At 39.9% G+C, this 25,886-nt stretch overlaps 1 protein-coding gene across 3 annotated transcripts in view; it reads left to right on the forward strand.

The window, feature by feature from the left end:
- AGBL1 (ATP/GTP binding protein like 1) overlaps positions 1-25,886 on the forward strand; it is a 266,603-nt gene that overhangs the window by 37,865 nt on the left and 202,852 nt on the right. For all 3 annotated transcript variants that reach the window (XR_005558631.1, XM_039359254.1, XM_039359255.1), the window contains exons 6-15: positions 529-566; positions 9,392-9,600; positions 12,369-12,528; positions 13,550-13,623; positions 15,353-15,469; positions 15,563-16,149; positions 16,707-16,790; positions 17,403-17,489; positions 18,350-18,498; positions 20,210-20,297. Coding sequence is in view for 2 of the 3 variants with exons in the window: in XM_039359254.1 (XP_039215188.1) it covers positions 529-566; positions 9,392-9,600; positions 12,369-12,528; positions 13,550-13,623; positions 15,353-15,469; positions 15,563-16,149; positions 16,707-16,790; positions 17,403-17,489; positions 18,350-18,498; positions 20,210-20,297 (1,593 nt within the window). In the remaining variant the exon portion in view is untranslated. The remainder of the gene's footprint in view (positions 1-528; positions 567-9,391; positions 9,601-12,368; positions 12,529-13,549; positions 13,624-15,352; positions 15,470-15,562; positions 16,150-16,706; positions 16,791-17,402; positions 17,490-18,349; positions 18,499-20,209; positions 20,298-25,886) is intronic.

A 25,886-nucleotide genomic window follows, 5' to 3' on the forward strand; every position in this document is an offset into this window, starting at 1 on the left:
CAGTGGAATAGCTTGCCTTCAGAAGTTGTGGGTGCTCCATCACGGGAGGCTTTTAAGAAGAGACTGGACAGCCATTTGTCTGAAATGGTATAGCGTCTCCTGCTTGAGCAGGGGGTTGGACTAGAGGACCTCCAAGGTCCCTTCCAACTCTGTTTTTCTGTTAATAGCCAAACCTACATTTGATCGGACAATGCCAAACCACCAGTAAAAGATGGCAAGTATTAGGGAGAGATAAGATCTAAAGACACTCTATCAAGAATAAAATATTTCCCCAGTTACCTGGACATTTGTACAACATGCCCAGTGCAAATCAGCTAATGATAATGCAAAGGCTCTGGGTTTAATTGTCTCATGGGACCAAGCATTACAGATGAAGCCTTCCAAGTTGGTAGGAATACCAAAATAGAACTTTTCCTTTGGAGCTCTTTGCACTTGCTGGGAGGGAGAAATTAGAGAGCTAAAGGTTACTGAAATTATGGAAGAAAATGATCTTTCTACTTTTCCCTCCCTCCCCTCTTCTCTCCTTAGGGCAGCAGTTGAAGCTCTGGCAGCTTTGTTGAAATCAAGTAAGCTTTTCTACCTTTCTCATTTTTTTTCTCTCCCTATGCACTGTTTCCTATTCTGTCTGTATACACAGAAATGCTCTCATTTGTATAAAGTCTCCCCATTTCTTCCCTCCTTCATTCTGATTAGGATCACTCCTCTGAAACTGCAGCAGAACACTGAGACTGCAAAAATGCAGTGCAGAGGACATGGGATACTTTGAACATGTCACACTATATTTGCCTCACTTTAGGGTACAGTACACGAGTTATAAAAAGAAGAAGAAGAAGAAAGTTCTTCTTGCCACGTTCTAGATGCCGCCTCTTAAACAGTGTACTTATTCTCAGGTCTACCAAACTGTTTTCTCCTGGATTTGGAGAACACTTTAGGGCAGGAGAAATCCTTGAGATTTGGACAGCTCAATGTGGGTGCTGGTCACAAAATGGTGCGTGAGACTAGTCATTTGTGACAGAAGTCAAACTAAGGTTAATTCTTGGTCTAGCTCTTTCCCCTCTGCCAAGCGGTTCTCTACTTACAAATGTCTTGTTTTCTTATTCCAACTCAAGCACCGAGATTTATCGCCCTTGTTTTGTTTTACAAGAATGCCTATAGGACATATGAGGGCTTGGGGGTTAAGTAAGGATGATGTTGTTAGAATAATTAATCTAGGGCAGAGAATTGTGTAAGCAGCAGCAATACATTGTCTATTTGAACAGATTTCTGGTTTGAATCATACCCTAATTGTAAATTCTAGGAAATATTGTTTTTCTTCGGCATCTTTCAATAAGGCTTCTAACTGAATTCCTGGAGAATCTTTTCCCCAATAAACCTTGACACTGGGGATGTGTGGAGTTCTTGTCCACAAATCATTGGAGGTTCAAGGCTGGAAATATTGGAATGGTTCTCCTCCAAGAACCATTCTAATATCATTAGTTTTACAAAAATGGATTTGCTAAGAATGATCCAGCCTCTGACCCTGGAGAATGGAATGGAATATTTTATTAGCCAAGTATGATTGGACACACAAGGAATTTGTCTCCGATGCATAAGTTCTCAGTGTTGATGTATATCAACACTGATGTTGATGTATACCAGTGTTTGATGTAGCAAACCCACTAAAAGGTGGTGGTCTTTTGCAACACTGCTGCCACTACTATCCCAGTGGGTTCAGTGTGACTTCAAGGAGAGGTGAGATCACATTTTGGAGACCAGGATATTGGTTCCTGGTGGCAGAGAAGGAAAGCTTTGGAGGGTCACTGATGATTGCTAAGTTATGGGGACATTCAGCTGCAGCCTTATTTATGCAGGGTTTAAAGGATCTGCTAAATGAAAGAACGGGCCCTCGCACAATCCTGCACAAAGAGTGAATGTTCCTGAAGCCAGTGTTATATCATCCTGTGTCTCTTTCTCCCATCCCAAGACAACTTAGGCATTTATCACCAGAATTTAATAAAACTTTGTCTCCAGTCGAAGAACACTTTGTCTTCATCAATCTTCCTGATGGTAAATCACAAGCCTATGTTGTCCTTCTCCACTCTCACCCACCAGTGCACCCTCCTTTTCACTGCTCCATCCTCCTTTGCACACGCTTTGATGAGTCAAAGGAATCTAGGAGAGAAGCAACCTAGAACTAAGGAGAAATTTCCTGACAGTGAGAACAATTAATCAGTGAAACAATTTGGCTCCAGAAGTTGTGGGTGCTCCATCACTGGAGGCTTTTAAGAAGAGACTGGACAGCCACTTGTCTGAAATGGTATAGGGTTTCCTGCCTGAGCAGGGGGTTGGACTAGATGACCTCCAAAGTCCCTTCCAACTCTGTTATTCTGCTATGAGCATTAGGATTTGAGTGCTTTTTGTGAAAGAAACCCAGAGCTCTAGAAGTTGATCTATTTAAAATCTACTGATTGAAGTTTTCAATTCACAAATAACATGACAGCATCAATCTTCAACCTGTATTGAAAGGTCAGATTATTTCGATGAACAAATGCCTCGATTCAGGTTTTAAATCTTAATCTGCCAACTCTGGTGCTACCTTCACCTTTTAGAATGGAAACGTTGGATATTAAGAAAGAGGAAAGATATGGGAGCATATTTTTTTTTTTTTAAAAAAAAAACACTTCTCTTTTATTCACCAGCTCCTGGGATCTGACATTATTGAAGTGGCATTAAAGCAAAACTATGAGAATGGAGGGTGGATTTTTTTTTTTTTTTGATGAACAGTGTTACTGAGAGAGGGGAAAAAATTCCTTTTCCAGTTTTTTCACAGGAGATATTCCTTGAGAAAATTGTCTTCCCTTACTTTATACTTCTCCTCTTTCATATTGGCCCCAATTGCCCTCTCTTTTATGGTTAACCTAGATAATGTGCAAGCTGTCATCCTGCTTCAGTTCCTAATTTAATACAATATATTTTAAGTATATGGTGCCCCGGTCTAATTTAGGATTAAGTAGTTGGCATAATGCTTTCCTTTTAGATTTCTTTTAAATAAATAAACCATCTTACCGCCAGTGTGTAGCTTTAAGGATTAAAAGAATAACAATGCATTCCTCCATTAGCATCAGTGAAGTTTTGTAGCCATTTCCCCTGTATTTGAAAATTTATTTATTTTTTAAAATTAGGAAGAGTGTTCAGTGCTACCATATCATAACACAGGGAATCTCCATGGAGACTCTGCCGATATAATGCTAGTTTTACCTCTGCTTGGCACATGATGGGAACTAAAATTATTGGGTGGAGGTAGCATTGTGTGTTTAACACTTTGATCAGGCATACATTAGTGAAATTATTGCACGTGAAATAGAAAATTACAACATTTTGCTTTTGTTCCTTTTTTGGTGGCCGTGGGTGGGTTATGTGTATACTTCAGTTGATTATTAAACAGCAAAGTTTCTGATCAAGAAAACTAGTCAATGTAGATATAGAATACATAGACTCATAGGCTTGGAAGGGACCTCAAAGGCAACTGTCTGCTGAAGGCAGGAGACCTTATACCATCCTGGTCTGCATCCTGGCTGCAGCTGCCAAAAAGGCCAACACAGTGCTAGACTGCATTAACAGAGGGATAGCATCAAGATCACTTGAAGTGTTAATACCATTTTACAATGCCTTGGTAAGGCCACACTTGGAATACTGCATCCAGTTTTGGTCACCACGATGTAAAAAAGATGCTGAGACTCTAGAAAGAGTACAGAGAAGAGCAACAAAGATGATCAGGGGACTGGAGGCGAAAGCGTATAAGGAAAGGCTGCTGGAATTGGCTATGTCTAGTTTAATGAAGAGAAGGACGAAGGGGGACAGGATAGCAGTGTTCCAATATCTCAGGGGCTGCCCCAAAGAAGAGGGAGTCAAGCTATTCTCCAAAGCACCTGAAGGCAGGACAAGAAGCGATGGATGGACACTAATCAAGGAGAGAAGCAACCTAGAACAAAGGAGAAACAGTTCCTGACAGTTAGAACAATTAATCAGTGGAACAACCTGCCTCCAGAAGCGGTGAATGCGCCAACACTGGAAGTTTTTAAGAAGAGACTGGACAGCCATTTGTCCAAAATGGTGTAGGGTTTCCTGCCTGAGCAGGGGGTTGGACTTGATGACCTCCAAGGTCCCTTCTAACTTTATTATTATTATTATTATTATTATTATTATTATTATTATTATTATTATTATTATTATTATTATCATCATCATCATCATCATCATCATCATCATCATCATTATTAAATGGTTGCCAGTCTCTTCTTGAAAACCTCCAGTGATGGAGTATATTAGTTTGAGTTCTGAGTTTTGAAAAAAAAAGACACTGAAAACCCCAAATAGGCAAAGAACAAATAGTATGTGCCAGGGTGTCTTTGTTGGGGTATCAGTACAAATGGGATAATGTGAACTTGGTGGAGAAATTCAGAATTCACAGAGCATAACTTGGTGATAAAGCACATGCATTAATGTGAATTGCATTGATTCCTGGGCAGCAAAATTGGAAAAAAGCCTTTTTTAGATTGTTACTAGTAGTCAGTAAAAAATAGTTGGGTTTGTATATTGTACAGCCTCATAATGTAACTTGTTCCGTTTCCATTTAACAGACAGTTAAATTGTAGTTTAATCAATAAAGCATAGCAGTGGGTAAACCAGGTCACTGTCTGGTTCAAATTCATGAAGATCTGTTTCTTTTTAAGGCATGTTGTTCTCCTTTCATGGTTATTTTGAGGACTCAGATTGTTGAAGGCAATATGCTGACATTGTAAACTGCCCGGAGGGTGCTGTGAAGCATTATGAAGTAATATATAAGTGCTATTGCTATTATAAAAGAAAAATCAAATCAGGTGCAATTTTGGACATTTCCCCAAATCCTCACAAAGAGGTTTAGCCTATTTTTTTATTTTTTAAAATATAAGTTGGTGGTGAAAGAGTGGTATGGAGGCCTAGTGGTGAAGACGTTTGCCTTCCATCCGGAAAGTTGAGAGATCAATCCTAGGTAGTGGCAGATGTTTCTCTCCTGGGGCACAAAGAAAAAAAAATCTGCTCTGAACTCTGCATGGTGTCAGAAAGGACATCTGGCCAGTAAATGCTCAGCTCCATCCAGTCGCCCTGATTCTACCCCAAATTAAGGGATTACACAGTTGTAAAAAGTAATTTATAAGTTGGTGGAGAATGATGGAATTTCTAAAGCCTAAGTTGTTCTGATCTGTGTTAGTTGTGTACATGTGGTTTTAAAAGTCTATTCCACTGGATGCAGTGATGGGCATGCCTTTAGATGACTTTACAGAGATGTAGGATAAATGTGTGGCTATTAATGGCTAGTATCACTGATGTGTTCAAATTACCTTTGGAGTAAAAGTCAGAATCTAATAGATCTCAATGAACCAGAATAAAAGAGAGCAATTGCCATTGTTTTCTGTTTGTGAGCTTTCTGAATTCAGCTAGCCTGCCATGAACTAACAAAATACTGAACTAGAGATACTTGTGTTCTGAACCACCACTGTTTCTCATATATTCACATCAAGTAGCTTGTCTCTGACATTAATTGCGGTATTGCCCATTCTGGTCTATGACCCCAATAAAGATTTGACTTGACTTGATTTGATTTGCAATATTGCAAGTTGCGGCTCTGAAGTCCTGAATCACAAGGCCATGTACTTGTGTACTTTCCATGGTGCTGAAGTTTTCATTTCACAAAAATGCTTCAAAAGCTACCTTAGTTAGTGTATATCAGGGGTCTTCAAACATGGCCCTTTTGTGACTTGTGGATTTCAACTCCCAAAATTCACAACTTCTGGAGGCAGGTTGTTCCACTGATAAATTGTTCTAACTGTCAAGAAATTTCTCCTTAGTTCTAGGTTGTTTCTCTCCTTGATTAGTTTCCATCCATTGCTTCTTGTCCTGCTTTGGCTAGCTAGGACATCACTAGGATATTTCTATTCCTGTAACCATGGCATGGAGCATAGCCTTGTGGAGTTTGTGCACTTTTAAAAAGTTATATTTTCCTTATTTTATATTATAATTTGCAATGGAAGCTGTAGTTTACACCAGGCAATTGGGTTATATAATCTTCTGTAAATTAGTGTAAAAGTTTGAGTTGATACCAATAAAATTCTTCAGGAGATAGTTAAAATATTATTGCTTGGTTTTTCTCCTGCACACTCCAAATCTTTTTTTTCTTACAATCTGTATTCTTTTTGTTCCACATGGGGGTGCTCTTACCATAACTATTCCAGTTTTCCAAAACCTGTAATCCAGTATTTATTTTTAGTGAATAATTTGTTTATCAGCTAGTTATTTTAATCTGATGCTGGCCATATTTATCACTGTCAACTAGGAAGCATTCTCCCAGCATTACAAACTTATGCAACTTAGAAAGTAATTAACATGTAGAAGCTGATCTCAGAGGCTTTGGTTGGTGGTGTCAGGTAAAAAATGTGGACTGGGGAAGCCAGTTGCATTGACTTTTTGAGGAAAAAATGTACAAATCTGGACATGCCAATCTATTGAATGGTTTCAAAAAAGGCTGTCATGCCAAAAACCTTTTGCTTGTAGGCTGTTGATTATAGAATGATATATTTCACATAGAATAGTTACAAAAATATTAGTAAACCCCATATCATATAAAAGTTGTGTTATATAATACTGATGATTATTCCTAGGAGAAAGTCTTGAAAGAGGTTTAGGGTGAGGAAAGTTCATTGGGATAAAAAAGGTTTTTCAACATGCCACCAAGCCAGAATGGGATCTGTTTGGTTTAGTTTTAGCATATTGTACGATCCCTGCCTTTTAGCAGTTCTAAACCATGACTAATATGAACATTAACTAGATTACAATGATTTGCAATGATGACATTGTTCTTGATGATGATGATGATTGATGATGACAATGATGAAGATTGATGATGTTGATGTTGATGATGATGATGGCAATGACAATTTGGTGTGAACCAGCCCTTCTTCACTATCATCCTGGATTAATCTATTGTATCAGCTTTGATTATTTGTAATATTCAAATAGTTTTCTTAGAAAGCATTATATTTTAGGGGTGTGCTATTATTCATATTAGATTATTAGAATGTGAACAACAGTAGTGCAGTTCTTCAAAGGTGTAGTTCAGGTCCCATTTTATCCTTTCTCAGCCAGTTTTTTTCTATTCTAATGTACACACATATTGAGGAGTTAAATTAGGATTGATAAGAGGATCAGTTCAAAACTTTAACAGTAACATTTTTTGTGGACATTGTTTTGCTTTATTGTTTTTCTTCTGGAGAGAACAACCGAATGAGATTCAGCACATCAAAATGACAACTGTATGAAAGATGAAAATGTCACTTTGAAGGCATCACACCAAATAACAATGGACAATATTTGATCAAAAGTATATTTTCTCCCATTTTAACCCATTTCATATTTTGCTTTTATTACAAATGTTGCCTTCTGTATAAATCCTAGCTAAATGGACATTTTACAAAGGATGTAAGAAGAGTCTTATTGCATTAATCGAAAGATGGATCCAAGCTAGCATCCTGTTTCCATAGTGGTCAGTCAAATGTCTTTAAGAAATTCACATTCTGGGCCTTGGCTTCTGTTTCTCAGTGTAGGTATTAACAGACTGATCACTTCTGAGATAGGTTATATTACTAAGCCATTGTTTGGTTTACCCATGCTTTATTGAATAAGCAACAAAGGTGTGAGAGGTTGGTTCTAGAATTCTTTTACAAGAAGGGGAAGAGGAATTATTCTACTTTCTTTCCTTTTTCTTTTAAAAGGATACTTCTGTAGCTCTGGGGAGATGGTTATGAAGATCACTAATCTTGCAGATAATTATATCATAAGCATTGGTGACTATCTTTGAAGTAAACCGAGATTTGATAAATGGAATTTGCACACAACATGTTCCTTCAATGACACAAGGGTTTTATTAGTAACTGTGAATCGATCTGATATTGTCATTTGGAGACTAGAAAAGTAGAAGACACATATAACAGATGCCAGGCAGACAGAATGGCTGTTCCTGATTGCTATTCAAATGCGTTTGCTCCCTAGTCTCTTTGATTACTCGTTTTCTGACAGCTTTTGATGAGTTTGACCTTTAACAATAATAACAACAACAAAAGGATACTTATAAGGTCAGGATGTTTCTGTAATGCAGCTGTCTTTGTTTCAGGCCTAGCAGAGATCTCTGGTATGTTGTGAGTTAAGGCATTTGGTGAACTTACAAACTGCAGAATTTCAACAGGCAATTTTATGAAGATAGGCTTAGCCAAATCCACCTTGCTTTTGTCAAGAGGACTCTGTGCTCTGCACAAACATGTTCTGGTGCTTTCAGTACTGCTAAATGTAGGACATTTTTGACATTTTCCCCCCTCTGTCATTACCATTTCATAACCAAAACAGCAGTCCTATAGTCTTGCTAACTTTTCATATGAACCTTACTTATTTATTTACAAGATTTGCATGCCCATCCATCTTAAAACACAACTCTGGGCCGCTCACAATAACAATCAAAGTATTTGCAAAGCAAACAAGGGTCTTCTGTGTCTTTTTGTTCTGCTCACAAGCTGTCACTTCCATTGACCAGGATCTTCTGGGCTCTTGGAAAATTAACAGAATATTGCAAGTCTGAAAGGACAATTCTCTACCCATCTCCTTTACTCTCAAGACATCAGGGTGTGTGTGTCTCTTCTGAGTCTCTTGCCCCACCTACTATCTAGTTTCGGGTTATGCTGTCTCTTATTTGACCATTCCACAGACTGTATCTCTGGGCTCAGTTTTCCTAGGTCAAGGGTAGGCAACCTTGGCTCTTTTATGACTCGTGGACTTCAACTCCTAGAATTCCTGAGCCAGCCATGCTGAGGGGAAAGGGAGAGGTTTCCAAGCTGAGCCAGGGTGGCTCAGGAATTCTAGGAGTTGAAGTCCATGAGTCATAAAAGAGCCAAGGTTGCCTACCCCTGCCCTAGGTCATCCCCACATAGCCCAATTACACACACTTAGTACCACAAGCTCACACACACTGATTCTGGTCCATCAAATGCAACAGAATCTATTCTGTAAATCATTTCATAGATCCTAGCTTTCCCTCCGAATTCAGCCAGTGCTGGAAGAGCAAACACAACTTCCCAAAGGAAAGGAAAGGATGCAAGAGGCAAGTTACTCTCTCCTGTTTTAAAAGTTCACCTGAGAAGGGAAAGCCAATCTCCTGAATGGTTCCTTTACATTTGATTTTTTCTCAAGCTTCTTTTGTCTCTGGATGGACAAATCAGCTAACGTTCCTTTCATCTTTTCAGGGAACCAACGTTTCCCCACTCATGTCTAATAATTGAACTGTAGACATTTCCTGTAGCTGCTCAATCAGTTGGCTCTTTGCTTTCAGAGTCCAATAGTCGCCGAGCTGTGCACAGAGGCTACGTTTGTCAGTTGCTCTGGTTATATCAAGATTGGCATCATCGAGACACTTCAAATAACTACATTCTAATCCGGAGGGGTCTTTTGCTTTGTCTCAAGCATATCACCAATGTCCACTCCGGGAGAGAAAATTTCCTTCTTGTTCATGGCATGGAGATCCTTTTCAGAACAACTCAGGTAAGCAAACGTTCAGTGACCATGTTTGTGTAACATCTTGAGTTTAGCTCATCCTTAGAGATAGAATAGAATAGAGAATAGAGCTGGAAGGAAATTTGGAGGTCTTCTAGTCCAGCCCCCCGCTCAAGCAGGAGAACCTATACCAGGGGTAGTCAACCTTGGCTCTTTTATGACTCATGGACTTCAACTCCCAGAATTCCTGAGCCAGGTTGACTACCCCTGACCTATACCATCCCAGACAGGTGAATGTCTAGTCTCTTCTTAAAAATCTCCAGTGAGGGAGTGCCCACGATTTCTGGAGGCAACTTCTGTTCCACTGGTTGATTGTCCTCATTGTCAGGAAGTTTCTCCTTAATTCCAGGTTGCTTCTCTCTTTGATCAGTTTCCAACCATTGTTTCTCGTCCTGCCCTCTGGTGCTTTGGAGAACAAAGTTGAGGTCCAGCCTGCCAATTGTATCAAATGATGGTTAATCACCCTGCCAGTAGACCCACTTCTTCTACTTCTGAGGTTATATGTCCCTGTTGCCTTTGCAATAGCTTGTCTCTTGCTTGCCCTGAGCTTCTTTTCACCTGAACATATTGGGACACCTTTTTCTTCCTATTGGGTTGTAGCCACACACTATGGGGAAAAGCTAGACTGTCCCCTTTCCCTTTAATGAGCCCAATTAATCCTCTTCTCTATTTGTTCATATATGGTGAAAACAGTGGCAAGTAGAGAATCTTGCTTGAATTGTTGGGGTTAATGGGATCTTTGGTGCCCTTTGAGCTCCACAGTTCAACTCTGAGCGACCAATATTGTCTGCTATTGGTTAATGGTTGCTTCAAGAGGTTGTCCCTGACAGATCAATAACAGGTAGTTCAGTTTGAAAGATGGACCATATTTAGGTGAACTAACTGAAATTAAACTGTGACTTACAGGCTCTGGTTAAAGTTCTCTGCCTTAATGATAAACTGATCTATAATATATATTCAGTCAACATTCCAAGACGCATGATGTGGCTTTAATGAGTTAGGACTTTGTAGTTGCCAAGGCATTCCATATGATTTATCTTCTTTAGACTTGGTCCATAATGGCCACTTAAAAATTGTCCCAAAGATGAATAACATCACTTAAAAACAGTCATGCCCCATGGACAATGTAGTGTAATTATTATGTAATGATTTTGCATATTTATTTTCATTTAAGTAGAAGTACCAAATTAGAAGGACTGTGATCAAAAAAAACCTCATAACCAAGGATGAAATATTGACGTTTATATTTATGATCTCTTGCTCTTACAGTTAGACTTGGATTAGGTAGTCTTTAGGAGTGAACCTCAAGCTGAAATTTCAAAAGTCCTTGAAAGAGAGAGATCTGTCTTCCATAAAGTATAAACACTCTAATTTATTCCCAACCTCTCTTGTCTTTTGGAAACTGTGGATGTAAATTAACATAATATATAACTTGAATGCAAAAATTAGTTTGTAGTCAGCAATGTCTTCACAGGCTGTGTCTTATTTTTCTTATTAACTAATCCAGTTTTAAGGTACGAGTTAAAAGAATACTTCCCAAATCGTGTAACATTTCCTATTAGAATTATAGATAAATAATTCATTCAGTCTTTTCTATCCCAGTTCTGCATCTGTAAGCCTTTTTTTTGAAGTGTGAATTTCACATTTATTTCGGTATTGGATTTTTTTTTAATCAAATGTCCATTTAATATGCAATGTCCTCAAAACTACATATTCTCCTGTGCAGCTTTCCTTGACACTGTATTCACCAAATTCAGACAAGTGAGAAGTGTAACTGTTCTGAAACATATAATTGTCCAAAAGATACGAATGAGATTTGTTCGCTCAAAAATGCAAAGCAGACAAAATTCTCTCCATCTCCCTTTAGAAATAGAGGAAGCTTTGCAAATATGCATTTGACCCCAGAGCTTTTTTTTTTTTTTTTTTTTGTTAATCTTAAAATATTTAATCCTGTTACGGATTTTGCATCTCGGACTACTTTGGATTGAGGGATAAAACAATAGGCACAATCTTAGTTGGTCACACTAGTAAACTGCATCTTTATTATATTGGTTCCATTTCACAAACAAGCTGAGTTAATTCCAAACTCTAAGGCTGGAAAAGAAAATCTGCATGAAGGGGGCCCTGAAATGTTAGTTACATGTGATCTTAAGATAAGCACCTCCTCAGCACTTCCAACAAATTAAAAGATTTTCATCCCAAGAGCCAAATGTCCTCTATCATTAGAACACACTCTCTTTTTTTTTTTTAACCGTTTTAAAAGTCTAGCTTTTTGTAGTGTTGGAATTTGTGTTGCTAGCTCACACACTGTGGTCTCTGGAGAAAAGAAAAGAGAACAGCTCAGCCATCATATATCTTTCTTGCTAAGCTGTGTGATGACCATCTACATAAGAATGTGATTGGTTTTTCATTTTGTCAACCCCCTCTGGAATGCAGGCACTCTGCAAAGTGAACACATTATGCTTCGCAGCCTATAACAACTATTTATCAACAAATAAACCAGTAGCACGGTTTTGTTGCTCGTGCTCCTGAAAACCACTCCTGCGGCCTTCAGATCCCTTTTAACAATGGCTGCCAAGTTGTAACAGTTAATTTGATAGAAAAGAGTCATTATTAAACACATGGGAAATAATCACATTTACTATAATTAATGTAACAGAATAAGTCCCTTGCATCAAGCTGGATTCTTTGTCGGTGGAGCTACCTGAGCCGGAGGGAAAATGATAATCTGAATGTTCATTTTTGCTCTTGTTTAGGACAGTCTGTTTAGCAAGACTCTGGACCCTATCGTCAATACAGTGACTCAGGTCCTCAGGAAAACCTATCCAAAGATGCCCTTTCCTTCAGCTGCAATTAGCAGTTCCTATTCTTTTCCCATTCCTGGGAAAACAGAACTTTCACTCCCCAGACCTGAAGGTAAGTTGTTCCAAAGTCCCAAGAAGAAAAAGAAAATATTCAGGCTGTGAGGGTTGATCTGCCTTGTAGTACGAAATATGCTCCCATGAAGCATGAAGAGATAGCAGCACACTTTAATGTTGATGTTTGCAGAAGAATACATCACCACAAGAGGCAACATATCTTCACAAGAAGATTATGCCAAACAAGGCCAATAAATCAAGGGTCCTTGGTGCTCTCCGAGTTTGGTTGTTTTCTTACAGACATTTCATTATCAAACCAGGTAACCATGTCAGGGCGCTGATGATCCTGGGTAAAGAAACGTCTGCAACAAAACCACCAAGTGCAGAGAGCACCTAGGATCCCTCATCTCAACCTTCAGCTACAAATATTCTCCTCTCCCAGTACAGCCAATAAAGATTGTATGCCCTCAACATGATTGCTGATGGAGAATTGGGATGGGGATGAAGGTGGCAGGGAAAATTAAAATTCCAGCCAAGAAGATGGAATGAGGTAGTTAAATCATTTTTGGAACTAATTTGATGATAGTATTCTCTTGAGAGATGGTCTCCCCTCATGACCTGTATGGCTGCTGACTCAGAGGAAGAGGAGAACTCTGAGATTTAAGAAACAGCATGGTGGAAGCTGATGTGTAGTTTGGCAGGATGGTTGAAGCTCCACACCATAAACCAAGACACACACAAAAAAAAACAACAACAACAACACGCAGGGTCGACAATAACTTCCTGTAATTATGTCATCTGAATAAAAGATTTTAAAAATAGTTGAGCAGACAGCAAATTCTATTTAAGATGCCTGCAAATTACCCTCAAGTGCATGCTTGTGATTTTGGTTAAATTGTCTTGTTTTGCATATTGCTTTTTTCTTCGTTACAAATGCATATATTGTTTCTCCTCTGATGAGACTTATTTTTGTGTGTGTTGTGGATGCTATCAGTGTCCGAGTCATCCATGTGGGAAAGAGCTCACTTCTTTGGACAGTTTGATTGTTGATTCTTGGCTTTGTTGTCTTTTCTTTGCAGATTATTTCGATGAAGATGCTGAGGAAGAGATTGAGAAAGACTGTGATAATGAAGATGCTGGAAATAAAGAGGAAGTAAGTAACGTTGTTTCGTAGCCAGCTGTCATGTGTTTGATAGCCATGCCTTAATTCATTACACTTTTAATAGATGAGAGATGGTAGGAGATATCAGCAGAGATGCTTCGTCCTTTCTGAATGTCTGCCAGATATTCTAAGAGATTCAAAGCCCCAATCAGCCATAAAACTGCTTTTCTAAGCAAGATTCAGATCAGGCCAAAGTCTGACGGAACATTATAATATATAACACTCCAGAAGACAGGCTTAAGATACAGAAGGATCTGGACAGACTTGAACAGTGGGCACTAACTAACAAAATGAAATTCAATGGTGAAAAAAGCAAGGTTCTACATTTAGGCAAGAAAAACCAAATGCACAAGTACAGCATAGGTGGCACCATGCTCAATAGTAGTAACTGTGAGAGGGACCTCGGAGTCCTAGTGGACAATCCCTTAAATATGAGCCGTGTGCTGCAGCTACCAAAAAGGCCAACACAGTACTAGGCTGCATTAACAGAGGGATAGAACTCAAGATCACGTGAAGTATTAATACCACTCTTCAATGCCTTGGTAAGGCCACACTTGGAATACTGCATCCAGTTTTGGTCACCACGATGTAAAAAAGATGTTGAGACTCTAGAAAGAGTACAGAGAAGAGCAACAAAGATGATTAGGGGCCTGGAGGCTAAAACATATAAGGAACGGTTGCTAGAATTGGGTATGTCTAGTTTAACGAAGAGAAGGACAACGGGGGACATGATAGCAGTATTCCAATATCTCAGGGGCTGCCATAAAGAAGAGGGAGTCAAGCTATTTTCCAGAGCGCCTGAAGGCAGGACAAGAAGCAACGGGTGGAAACTAATCAAGGAGAGAAGCAACCTAGAACTAAGGAGAAACTTCCTGACAGTGAGAACAATTAATCAGTGGAACAACCTGTCTCCAGAAGCAGTAAATGCTCCAAACACTGGAAGTTTTTAAGAAGAGACTGGACAGCCACTTGTCCGAAATGGTGTAGGGTTTCCTGCCCGAGCAGGGGGTTGGACTAGATGACCTCCAAGGTCCCTTCCAACTTTACTACTACTATTATTATTAATAATAACTGCTCTATTTACAATAAGCTGGTTTTAAGTCTGACTCTTGTCTGGATAGGAGAAAACCAGGGTCTAAGCATATGTTACTGCAAAATCCATGGTGGAACAAAAGTGGGATATTGTACGCATTCAAATAGTTAAGGTCATCACCTTGCTATTTATGAGAAAAAAACTTATTCTGTTATAGAAACATCTAGCCTTGTTGTTATAAATGATGTTGAACTAGAGGTCCTGATGGTTGACTTTTGGATGTATGCAAAGTTAAATTTCCAACTAGTAGGTATCTGTTTTATGGTTAGCTTCTTATTTTTCATAATTGTGGATAGATATGACCCCCTGTTATTGTCACAAATTACCACGCGTGAGTCAAAATACACGGTGAAATGATTATGTATTTCTTTCTTCCTCCCCTTCTCCCTCAAAAGAGTTTATCTAAGTGCAGTCCAAGAATTGGGGCCTCAAGAAGCATGGCCCATAGTCTAGGAAGTCAGGAACTATCATTCAGAAATATTCTGTGACATTCCTTACCTATTGTACTGGTTATAGTTGTGGTGGCAGTATAGGGAATATAATGGGAGTAGGCTTCAGCCAAGACTATGGGTGAAGACGAATCAAATGAGAGGGTTTCTTCCCTATTTTTCATTCTTATTTTGAAAGGATGATGATCTAGAGAAGGATATTAACAAGCTCATGTCAAAGCCAGAGCTGGACCGACCGGAATCGGAGCTGAATCAGTATATGGTCATGTGTCCTGAACTTCAATATAACTTTCAGGTGAGAACCTTCTGGGGTTTTGACTTTTCAATCCATCCAGAAAGCTGATTTATGCAATGATCCATAATGGTTGGTTGTCTGTTTTTCTCCTAGCTGAAGGAAAAAGAAACGGAGCTGAAAGATGAGCTGAATTCTGTGGACATCGCTGGGACCCTGACCAGTTCCTGCCTCCATGTCATTCCATGTGCTATTTCCCTGAAGTGCCAGCTCAAATGTAGAGAAGGGGACCAAAGTATCGAAGAAGAAGAAGAAAAGCAGATTCAGAGGACTTTAGAGAGGCCAGTACACAGAGAGGGGAAAAAACAGAAACCTCAAGAACCTGGAAAAAGAACTTTTGATGAATCAGAACCTTTGGTGACTTCTTTCAGAAAAGGCATGGTCTCCAGTAAGGGTCATACAGCCCAAGAGGGATTGCAGAACTGGCAGACATCCCAGTTCCAGCATATGAATTCCTGTGGACCTGGCTGCCAGGAGAGAATAGAAGCTTCTGAAATGGTCACAAAACTTTTGGAGAAGCACCCTGGGAATATCCCTTTCCACAAACCTAGCTACTTTATGGCAAGGGCTAATTGCACCCGCTCCATTCCAGACTACAGAGTACTAGCATTCCCAGATCTCTGGGGTCATCAACCCCCTACTTACAGCCAGCCTTTACAGCAAAGGAGATGTGGCATCCAAAAGTAAGTTTCTCTCCCTTTACTTCTAAACCTAGAGTAAAGATATAGAGATGGGAAGATTGCAAGGGGTCAGTGGGGGAAATAGCGAGCACCACTCTCACTAATTATATATTGAGGCAACGTTGGCCAATGGAAGTGTGGTTGGAGCCATGGGGAAAACAGAACACATCTCCCCACAATGCAACAAGGAGTGCCTCAGGAGGCTGTTTGTGATGAGTGGAGCAAATCTAAATTGGGGGATGGATTAAAGTGTTCAGGCATAGGACAGGACTGTCAAGTTAAAACTACTTCATGCTGCAACATACTTCCCCATGTTTTATACCAGGGGTCTTCAAACTTGGCAACTTTAAGACTTGTAGACTTCAACTCTCAGAATTCCTCAGCCAGCCATGCTGGCTGGGGAATTCTGGGCGTTGAAATCCATAAGACTTAAAGTTGCCAAGTTTGGAGACCCCTATTCTACAGGAGCAGAGTGAAAGAAAAAGGTAACAATCCCAACAAGAAGTCTCCTTCTGTGCATGTTCTTCACCCCCACATCAACCTTTTTTTCTTTACCACAGGGCCAAAATATTTGAAGACATCCGCCGTGTGGTCCAACCAGCTGATATAATCAAGCGAGTTGTCTTTAATTTAGACAGCTCTGGGTAAGTAAATTTTTGTTACTGTAGTTGAGGCCATTGTTAGCGAATCATGGACTTTTTGCCATCTTTCCTCCCCTCTGCACATTCATAAAATCTTCCCTGGAGGGTCCTCTTCTGGAGACAGGATGAAGACAAAGCCAAGGTGGTGTAGTGAACTGGAGAAACCCAGGTTCAAGCACTGATTCACATGAAAATCTTGCTGTTAGTTTTGGGAGTAATTTTCTATCAGCCCAAAAGTCCTCATAGGATTGTGGATATAGAGTTAAATCAGGAGTCTTCCAACTTGGCTCTTTTATGACTTGTGGACTTCAGCTCCCAGAATTCCTCAGCCAGGCATCTGGCTGAGGAATTCTGGGAGTTGAAGTCCACAAGTCATAAAAGGGCCAAGTTTGAAGACCCCTGAGTTAAATGCACTGTGATCTCTACATAAACCATCTTGTTCTCCCAGCAAAGAGGAAGGATGTAAATACAATTAGAAAACTATGGGGAACCTAATGATTATGAAATACCTCTGTTTCTGTGAGTCCCAGTGCTTTCTGCTAACTTCTTCAGTGGTTAACAGGGCTAGCTATTTCTCAGTCAGCTTTGCACTAATTGTGTTGCCTTTTGTTTCAGGTCTTTACAGTCAGATCAACAAAACTGCTTAAAATTCTTTTCCAAATTTGAATCTGGGAATCTCCGTAAAGCCATCCAAGTGCGGGAGTAAGTATGACAAATAGGGCCAACAGAGTATCTAAGGTGTTCCAGGCCATCTTGGGAAAGATTAGGCTTAGAGACCATGATGTAAGGCAAACATTATAAACCATAATGTTTAACTTTTTGGAAGTCCATCATATTAGTAAGGGAATATCTTCACAGCATGGTTATTAAGAAAAGTTGTTTTCAATAGACAGAAATTACTGTTACTAGACTACTGAACTGATCATTCTCACTCTCAGGTCAAAGAACTAGTACTGGAGAGAGACAGATGTTTGGCAGCCGCAGGTGTTTGCCTAGTCCTGTGTGGAATGCAAGGGTTGGGGGCCCTACAACTGGGCCAAACCAACAATATATCTTAATAATCAGCTTACATCAACAGACTGCAGAGTCCTGTGGTATATAAGTTCCCAGTGCATGCCAGATGACTAGGTCTCTATGTTTCTACTGTTCTCTGTAGTGCTTGAGCAGAGGGCTGGACTAGAAGACCTTCAAGGTCCCTTCCAGCTTCTATTCTATTCTATTCTATTCTATTCTATTCTATCCTATTCTATTCTATTCTATTCTATTCTACTCTACCCTACCCTACCCTACCCTACCCTACCCTACCCTACCCTACCCTACCCTACCCTACTCTACTCTACTCTACTCTACTCTATTCTATTCTATTCTATTCTATTCTATTCTATTCTATTCTATTCTATTCTATTCTATTCTATTCTATTCTATTCTATTCTATTCTCCTTGGGTAGTTATGTATCATGACTCTAATATGTGGGTTAATATCCCATGGATTCTGCTCTCAAACAAACTTGTTTTGTAGCTCATGGATGTTTCAGACTCTGTTGTTGTGCTTTATGATCCAGGTATGAATATGATTTGATCCTCAACCCTGACATCAACAACTCCCAATACAATCAGTGGTTCTACTTTGAGGTCAGTGCCATGAAGTCTGCCATTCCATACTGCTTCAATGTTATCAACTGTGACAAGCCAAACAGCCAGTTTAATTATGGTAAGAGTTGTCATATTGAGGGAGGGGTTGGCCCACTGTCCATGGTTAGGCCGTTTCTGGGAAAGTCAGGTGAATGAGCCCTTAAAACATGGATTCTCAAGGGCTCTTGTATTTCACCTTTTTTTTACTGGGTACTGAAATAGTTTCCATACTGGTTCGGTAGAATAAATTGTAAACTATCTGTTTTCTTTCTCTGGGCATAAGACAAATGAGGACAGGGAGAGAAAATGGAAGTTAGCCAAAGTGGTGAGAATGTTTGTGTAGTTGGAGTAAATTGGCATTTGTGAATAAGGATGGAAGACACCAATGGGTGGTTTAGAAGGACTTTATTACTTCTAATTGCATGCTGTCATCCAAAATATGTAACGTAAGAGAAGCAAAGGGGAATCAGTTTGGTGTAGTGGTTAAAGGCCTCAGACTAGAAATTGGGAGGCTGTGAGTTGTAGTTCTGCCTTGGGCATGAAGCCAGCTGAGTGATCTTGGGCCAATCACTCACTTTCAGCCCTAGAAAGAAGAAGGCAAGGGCAAACTATTTCTGAAAATATTGCCAAGAAAACTTGAGGGACGTGACAATGGATATAACAGAAGTTAACTATGACTTGAAGGCAAAAGAAGTCAGAAGACTCAAATCCTCACATGTCTCAAATATTGGCAACAGGGGAGGCATAGAAAGGGAAGTTGAGGGTTTTGTCATGTGGAAACTTGGTTTTAACTGCTAGGAATGAAGCTCCTGAAGGACAATGCCCTCAATTGCAGTGGAACTCTGAAATCACATAATACCAGTTTTATTGCAACAGAATTCTTAATACTTACTTTAATAATATAATCTGCATAAATGACAACCGGAGCCTCTTTTCAAACCTATCCAATTTTCATTATGGATTCCTGGATCTTGTAATTTGGGGAGAACAGTGAAAATTCTCTGTGAGAATTATTATTGCCCTTTCTGCCATCAGATCCTGAAGGAAGGAAGCTCCATGTCCAAAATTACAAAATTTTGGAAAGATGGGAGAGACACAGTTGCAGATGTGCGTGCTCTGGGGACATCTGACTTCTGAAAAGCATTTGATTTTTCTCAGCCAAATGTCCTTCTGGATGATTGGAAGGCTTTCCTGCTGAACAGAAGCAGGTCAGAAATGGGAATGGCAGTTTTATAAAATCAAAGCAATTTGGGGCTGGGGCACAGACTCCAATAATGCATCCTTCAATGTATTTCAAGCAGAGAAATGGCAGTGGCTTGGGTTCAAGGAAAGTTGAAAACAGAAATAAAATGAAAGGAGAGCTTGTCGTCTCATATATAACACTGGGGCAATTCCAGCTGTGCAGGTTGAACAACTGATGCACAGAACTAATCAAATTATCGGAAAAGCCATCAAAACGTATGACACAACTGTTGCTTTTCATTTCCTCCAAATGGTAAAACCATTTGGAGGCAACTGGAAACGTTCTTGATGACATCAGAGGAGGTCAGGTCAACCAAGGTCATACACTCTAGGATTGGCACAAAAAGGGTTTGCTTTGAAATTGCAGAACACTTCAGATTGTCAACAGTGGAGGTGCATCAGATAGTCCTTGTGGCATAAAAATATTTGTTCTGTCTTCATCCCTAAACATGCCATAAGTAAAACGGCTATTCCCATTCCACTGCAGTGGAAATCATATCATATCTCTCTTCCTCCCCTCCTAAACTCTTTTTTTTGTGTGTGTGTAGGTATGCAACCAGTCATGTATTCAGTGAAGGAGGCTCTTCTGGGCAGACCTCACTGGATTCGGGTGGGCTATGATATCAGTTATTACAAGTAAGTGTCTACTATTCTTTTACGTGACATTTGAGCTTCCTGATCATTATACTTGTTCCACGTACTTCTGTCTATTAATGCTACTTACTTCATTGTGTGCATACTGTACATCTTTTAGGGCTTTCCAAAAACAATAGCAGATGTGTTGAGACTAACAACTCAACCCTCTCAGCTAGCATAGTCACTCTGGAGGTTCTGGTCTCCAAACATTGGAAGGACCTCAGGTTCAGGAAAGTAGTCTTGCAATTTCCTAGCACTTCCCCCGACTAAAAGTCCCCAAACGTACTTTGCAAACACGCAACAAGGGATTGTAGGATTGTCTCAAAAGTGTTTTTTTTTCCCCCAAGCAACTTTTTCAAGAACTGAAGAAGCTGCTTGGATGAGACAGTGAAACGTCTTCAAGGAAAAACAAAGGAAGTCCAGTTGCCTCTTGAGAAAGCACAATCATGACCTGGATGGCTGCATTTCTCCCTAGAGAGATTGTAGGATGGGTGTGTTTGTGTGAGTGCTGAAGGATGAAGAACGGGAGTGCACATAGCTCATGCCTGCAATGCATACTAACAATAGGAAAGGATTTTCCTCGTAATATTGTACGCATTCTTTTCCTGCTTGGCAATCGTTACTCTCCAGTGGGTTTTCTCTTCTCTTCACACGTCTTACACTTTTGATCCCTTCAAGGATACAGACGTTGTTTGAAACAATGGGAAAATTTCTCATTGATTGTTTCCAGTCTTTAGTGGGGTGAATATTTCTACCACGGATCCAATTTCAGAATTTTGTAAGGTCACCCCACGTCAATGAAGACTTTCTAAGCATCTCTCCATAAGCCCAGATCTTTCCACAGCCACCAAACTGTGACTCGTGCAGAGGAACAAAGAGCAAACTCCTCTGAAGAGTGAGCTCATTCTTGTTTTTTTTTTTTTTTCAGCCTTTGAATGGATAAGAGACATTTCTTCCACTTCAGCTTTCTCGAGATTAAAACTAAAATTCATTGAATGAAAGTATTTGGCGAAATAGGGTAATGATCTGAGATACATAGAACATAGAATAGCAGGGTGGGAGGAAACCCTTGGAGGTCTTCTAGTTCAACCCCCTGCCCTCTTTAGCCCTGTCATGATCATTTATGTGGCTGCCCAACTCACAATGATTCTGAACTGCTTACAGAATTAAAACCCCTAAGTATAAAACCCGATAAACTCTCACCTCCCTGTCAGCAACAATCAAACCATCCACTTGATGGACCCTGTATCACCCTGAGGTCCCCAGGCAAAACCATGTCTTCAGGGCTTTTCCAAAGTGTATCAAGGTGTGGGCCATTCTTAGCTCCATGGGGATGGTGTTCCATTGAGAGGGAATCACCATGGAGAAGACCCTTCTTCTTGGTCCAACGAGATAGACCTCTTTAAGAGAAAGGATCCATAACCTATTCTCTCTTCCCTCTCTAGTAGTCAGGTAGATGTAACTGGGAAAAGACAATCCTTCAAATAATGTGGTCCTTCAAGGTATCTGTGATTCTTTTGCTTCCAGTTTCTCTTAGCATGAAAGAGCTGTTTCTACCATAGCAGGTCTGTAAACAGATGCAAGCACATAGAGTTTGATTACTGCCACAATAACATTAAGAAGGCTGTTACTATGCCGTGGTTAAATCACCGCTGACTGGTGCAATTAAATTATGAAAGTACAATTAAGTTCTTAATTGTAACCTGGTTGCAGATGATGGAATGGGGTTCTCCCCATTTCATTTTTCCTGGATGGGAAACAGAGTGAATTTAATTCCATAGTGCTCTGAACAGTTACAAATCTGTCATTGAATTATATCCCTGAATTTTAATTGTTCCAAAATCTACCGGGCACCTCAAATCTATTGCTCTTCTTATACCATAATATTTCTTGAGTTCTGAATTTCTTGTATTCTGAAGGTTATAGCAAGTATTATAGGGCCCAAATGTTGCCACCTATACTCCTCCCCCGTCCAAAACAACAACAACAACAACAAACCAGATTTGCTGAACATTTGCAAAATCTCTCACTTTACTCATGTCCATGAAATTCTTGGTGGGAGGGAGAAACGTGGGGAGAAGTCTTAACAATAGTAAGTGTGCATTCTCCAGTTCATTCTTAAATCCACCATTTTAACTAAAGTTGCTTCAGTATCTTCACATTGTAGACATCCCCAGTTGTTGAAGTTTTTCTTGAGGGGAAGCATGTCTTCTAGTCCATGCTAAGAGTTAATTTTTGTGCATCCTACATCGAAGAAAGGAGATGGCGTCAGCTATTTGGTAGGTAGGCCAGTCATTTGCTGTAGGCTAGAAACCAGGAGACTGTGAATTCTAGTTCCACCTTAGACACAAAGTCAGCTGGATGTCCTTGGGCCAGTCCTTCTCTTTCAGCCCTAGGAAGAAGGCAATGCAAATCTCTTTTGAAACCTTGCTAAGAAAATTGGAGGACTTGTCCAGTCAGTTGCCACGGGTCAAGACTTAACTCAAAATCTCCTTCTCCTTGCAAATGTTGAGAAACAGCCACCACGGACTCTCTTATTTGCAGAGTCTAATTGCAGAATCTTGAAAGCCTATCCAAAATATTCACTACCCTCATTGTGGATTCAGTCCTCGATGTTCTGAAACACCTTCCTAGGTATTTTGCTTCCCCTAGGCTGTGTAATCATTTTATCTCCCTCCCTCCTCTTCTTCAGGTCTGCAGGGTAAATCCCTGTAGAGAGTAGGTGAATATTGAAGGAAAATAAGTTCCAAGTTTCATTCCTGAAGAGGCTTCTGGATATTAATTAGGAAAAAAAAACGGATGTAGGTCGGGAGAGGACAACCTTCAGCCTTGGGATCCATGACCTTTGATCTCATTTTATGCAGATATTGACCTGATATCAGAATCTCACTGCAAGTCTCCTGCTAGGAACAATCTGCAATAGTTGGTAAATGGAGAGGGAGAGAAGAACAACGTCAGAAAGAGAAAATGAGAAAGAGATGCTATTAATATTATGTCTGAACCCAGGTGATACCTCTCCATCATACCTCCCTTTCTCTTGTTGTAACATGCAGGTATTAATTCTGATCTAATCATAATACACTTTTCTATGAAGATTGCTGAGGTAATGTAAAACACTTCGAACAGCTTGGTGTAACACATAATTAGAATACTTTACGATGCACAGCTGAAGTTGAAGATGGTATCTGAAATCTGTGCAGGTGGCACTTTTTGCAAAACATTACTACAAACAGAACGTTACTGGGCTCGTGGAACAGAGTCATTATAATCTGAATTATAATTCAATTAAATTTTGTTATTTTGGGAGAAATCCTAGGGAGAGGAACGGAAGGATTTATATAGTAAATGTCTTTGGGAATAAGATGAGTGGCCTTCGAACTTAACACTGATACAAAGTTGTCAAATGGTTGTGATTTCATAATGTTCTCTCTAATCTTTGGGCACTGCCCAGAGTCACTCTATGATGGAGATGGGCAGTTTCTAAATATGATGTAGATCAGGGGTCCCCAACCCCCAGTCCGTGCACCAGTACCAGGCCACGGCATGCCAGCAACTGGTTCGCATAAACAAGCAAAGGCCCATCTGTGAGATGCAGGCAGCACACAAAACCACGCACTCTCCGGTCCGCAGAAAAACCTCTCTCCACGGAATCGGTCCCTGGTGCCCAAAAGGTTGGGGACCTCTGATGTCGATGAATAAATAATTGTTCATTTACCATAGTTCAAATGGCAAAATCTATCCAACCTTGGTTGATTTTGGATAAATAAATTGGAGTTTATGGTTAGAATTTGGATGGGAAACTTCCAGGGGATATCAAAGCTGTAGGCTACAGTAAAAATTTAGAAAAAGAATTAAGGACAAACCATTTCCCTATTGCCACAACACAACTGCAAGAAAAGATTGATGAAGTCCTTATCACTTGATTTCAACTCAAAGAAATCTTTATTTTGTACAATCACCGCTCAATACCTTGATTGATGGTATTCCTGCCCCACTGAGTAGATCAGTAGATCAGATTGGCAGAGAACTATAAACATGGAAACCAGAAGCTTGGCATGGAGTACAAAATAGAAATAGAATAATGGAACAGAATAATAGAAAAGTAGCCCTGGGATTGGAGGACAAAAATAACTGATCTCATTGGGGAGCTTAATAAAAGAATTCAATTCAGATTAGAAGAAGCATCTGTGACTTCCTCCCCCACACCTGATAGGGACAAATAATATCCTACCCTATTCTCATATTATTTCTTCTAAAATCATGAGCTTTTAGCTGATTAACCACCTTTAACTTGCAGCAATAGCTTGAGACCTATCTGATCAGAAGTGAATGTCTAATGTCATAACCTGAAGCATACTCACACAACGCTTTATCAGTCCAGACAGTTTATACAGTTATGTATTCTAAAGAAATGCTTGCATATGTTGCATAATATGTGGGTCCTCTAGCTGGGGGGTTGGTTGCATAATTTGTTATTCCTGCAGTCAACTATGTAAAACATTTTCAAGTGAGGCCCCGTAAGTAAGCAAATAAGAAAGCAAGTTTGCCATAAGCAAAAATTTCTCTTGAAGCATACAAAGATAAAAATAATTCATTGTGTTCAGGATACTCTTTCTTTGGCACTGCTGTATAGTTTTGAATCAAGCGTGCTTTGGACTGTAAGGAGGCCTGGGAGAACATATACTTCCTAGCATTGGGGGACATGTACTTTGCATGCTAAGGGTTCTAGGTATGGGGTCCAGCTGTGACAGACTCCTGCTGAAACTGTTGACAGTTATTATCAATCAATATAGATCCTAGAGATGTAGGTGGACAAATTTCCCATGATTTTGGGTGGTAATTGATTTTAGCATAAGCTAACTCTGTTAGCCCTTTGCAATTCAAGAGATTGCATGATCTGATCCCACATAATGCAGAAATTTGGGTTCAAAAAAATAAGTCAGCGTAAAGCTGAAACTTATGCTGAACAACAACCAGCTTTGAAGAAGGTTATTCCTGTTGCATCTTTGAATCTGGAGTGAGCCCATCACATTCAGGCAACGATTGGGCCTAGTGCAGAGATTCAAGGCTGATGGCCAACAGAGGCAGATTCTGCGATTGGTGGTGGCTTTGTTTATGATGGGAAAAGCTTTAAAATACACCAGTGTTTCTCTTCTGTATTAGTCTGTGTAGTGTATACAGTCTAATAGTCATTCATATCCATTTTGCTCTGCATGGAGAAGCAGGGACAGTTCCCTCACAAAGACAGATGTGACAGTCACAGCCCTGGTCATGTGCCGTCTCCCTTTCTCCTCTCCAGAACAATGTTTTTATGTTACTGAGATTATTAGAAATGCTTCTGTCAAAAACATCTTGGTTACAGCACCATTCAGTTTTTCTCCCCCCTGTGCCGAGTGACAGATGCTTGCAGGAAAGAATTTCACCGCCAGAAAAACAATCACGGTAGCCTTTATAAAATAATCTGATTTGCAGTTTGTTCTCCTGGCAACTGTTTGCATTGATTACACCAAGATCAGCACTGAAGATGTGCGGCAATATCCGAATACAGAACTCCATCAGTCTTTTCCAGTCTCTGCTGTAACTTCATCC

The sequence above is a fragment of the Crotalus tigris genome, unplaced genomic scaffold, assembly GCF_016545835.1.
Source record: "Crotalus tigris isolate CLP2741 ecotype Arizona unplaced genomic scaffold, ASM1654583v1 scf7180000019068.10715455, whole genome shotgun sequence".
In the NCBI taxonomy this organism is placed as follows: domain Eukaryota; kingdom Metazoa; phylum Chordata; class Lepidosauria; order Squamata; family Viperidae; genus Crotalus; species Crotalus tigris.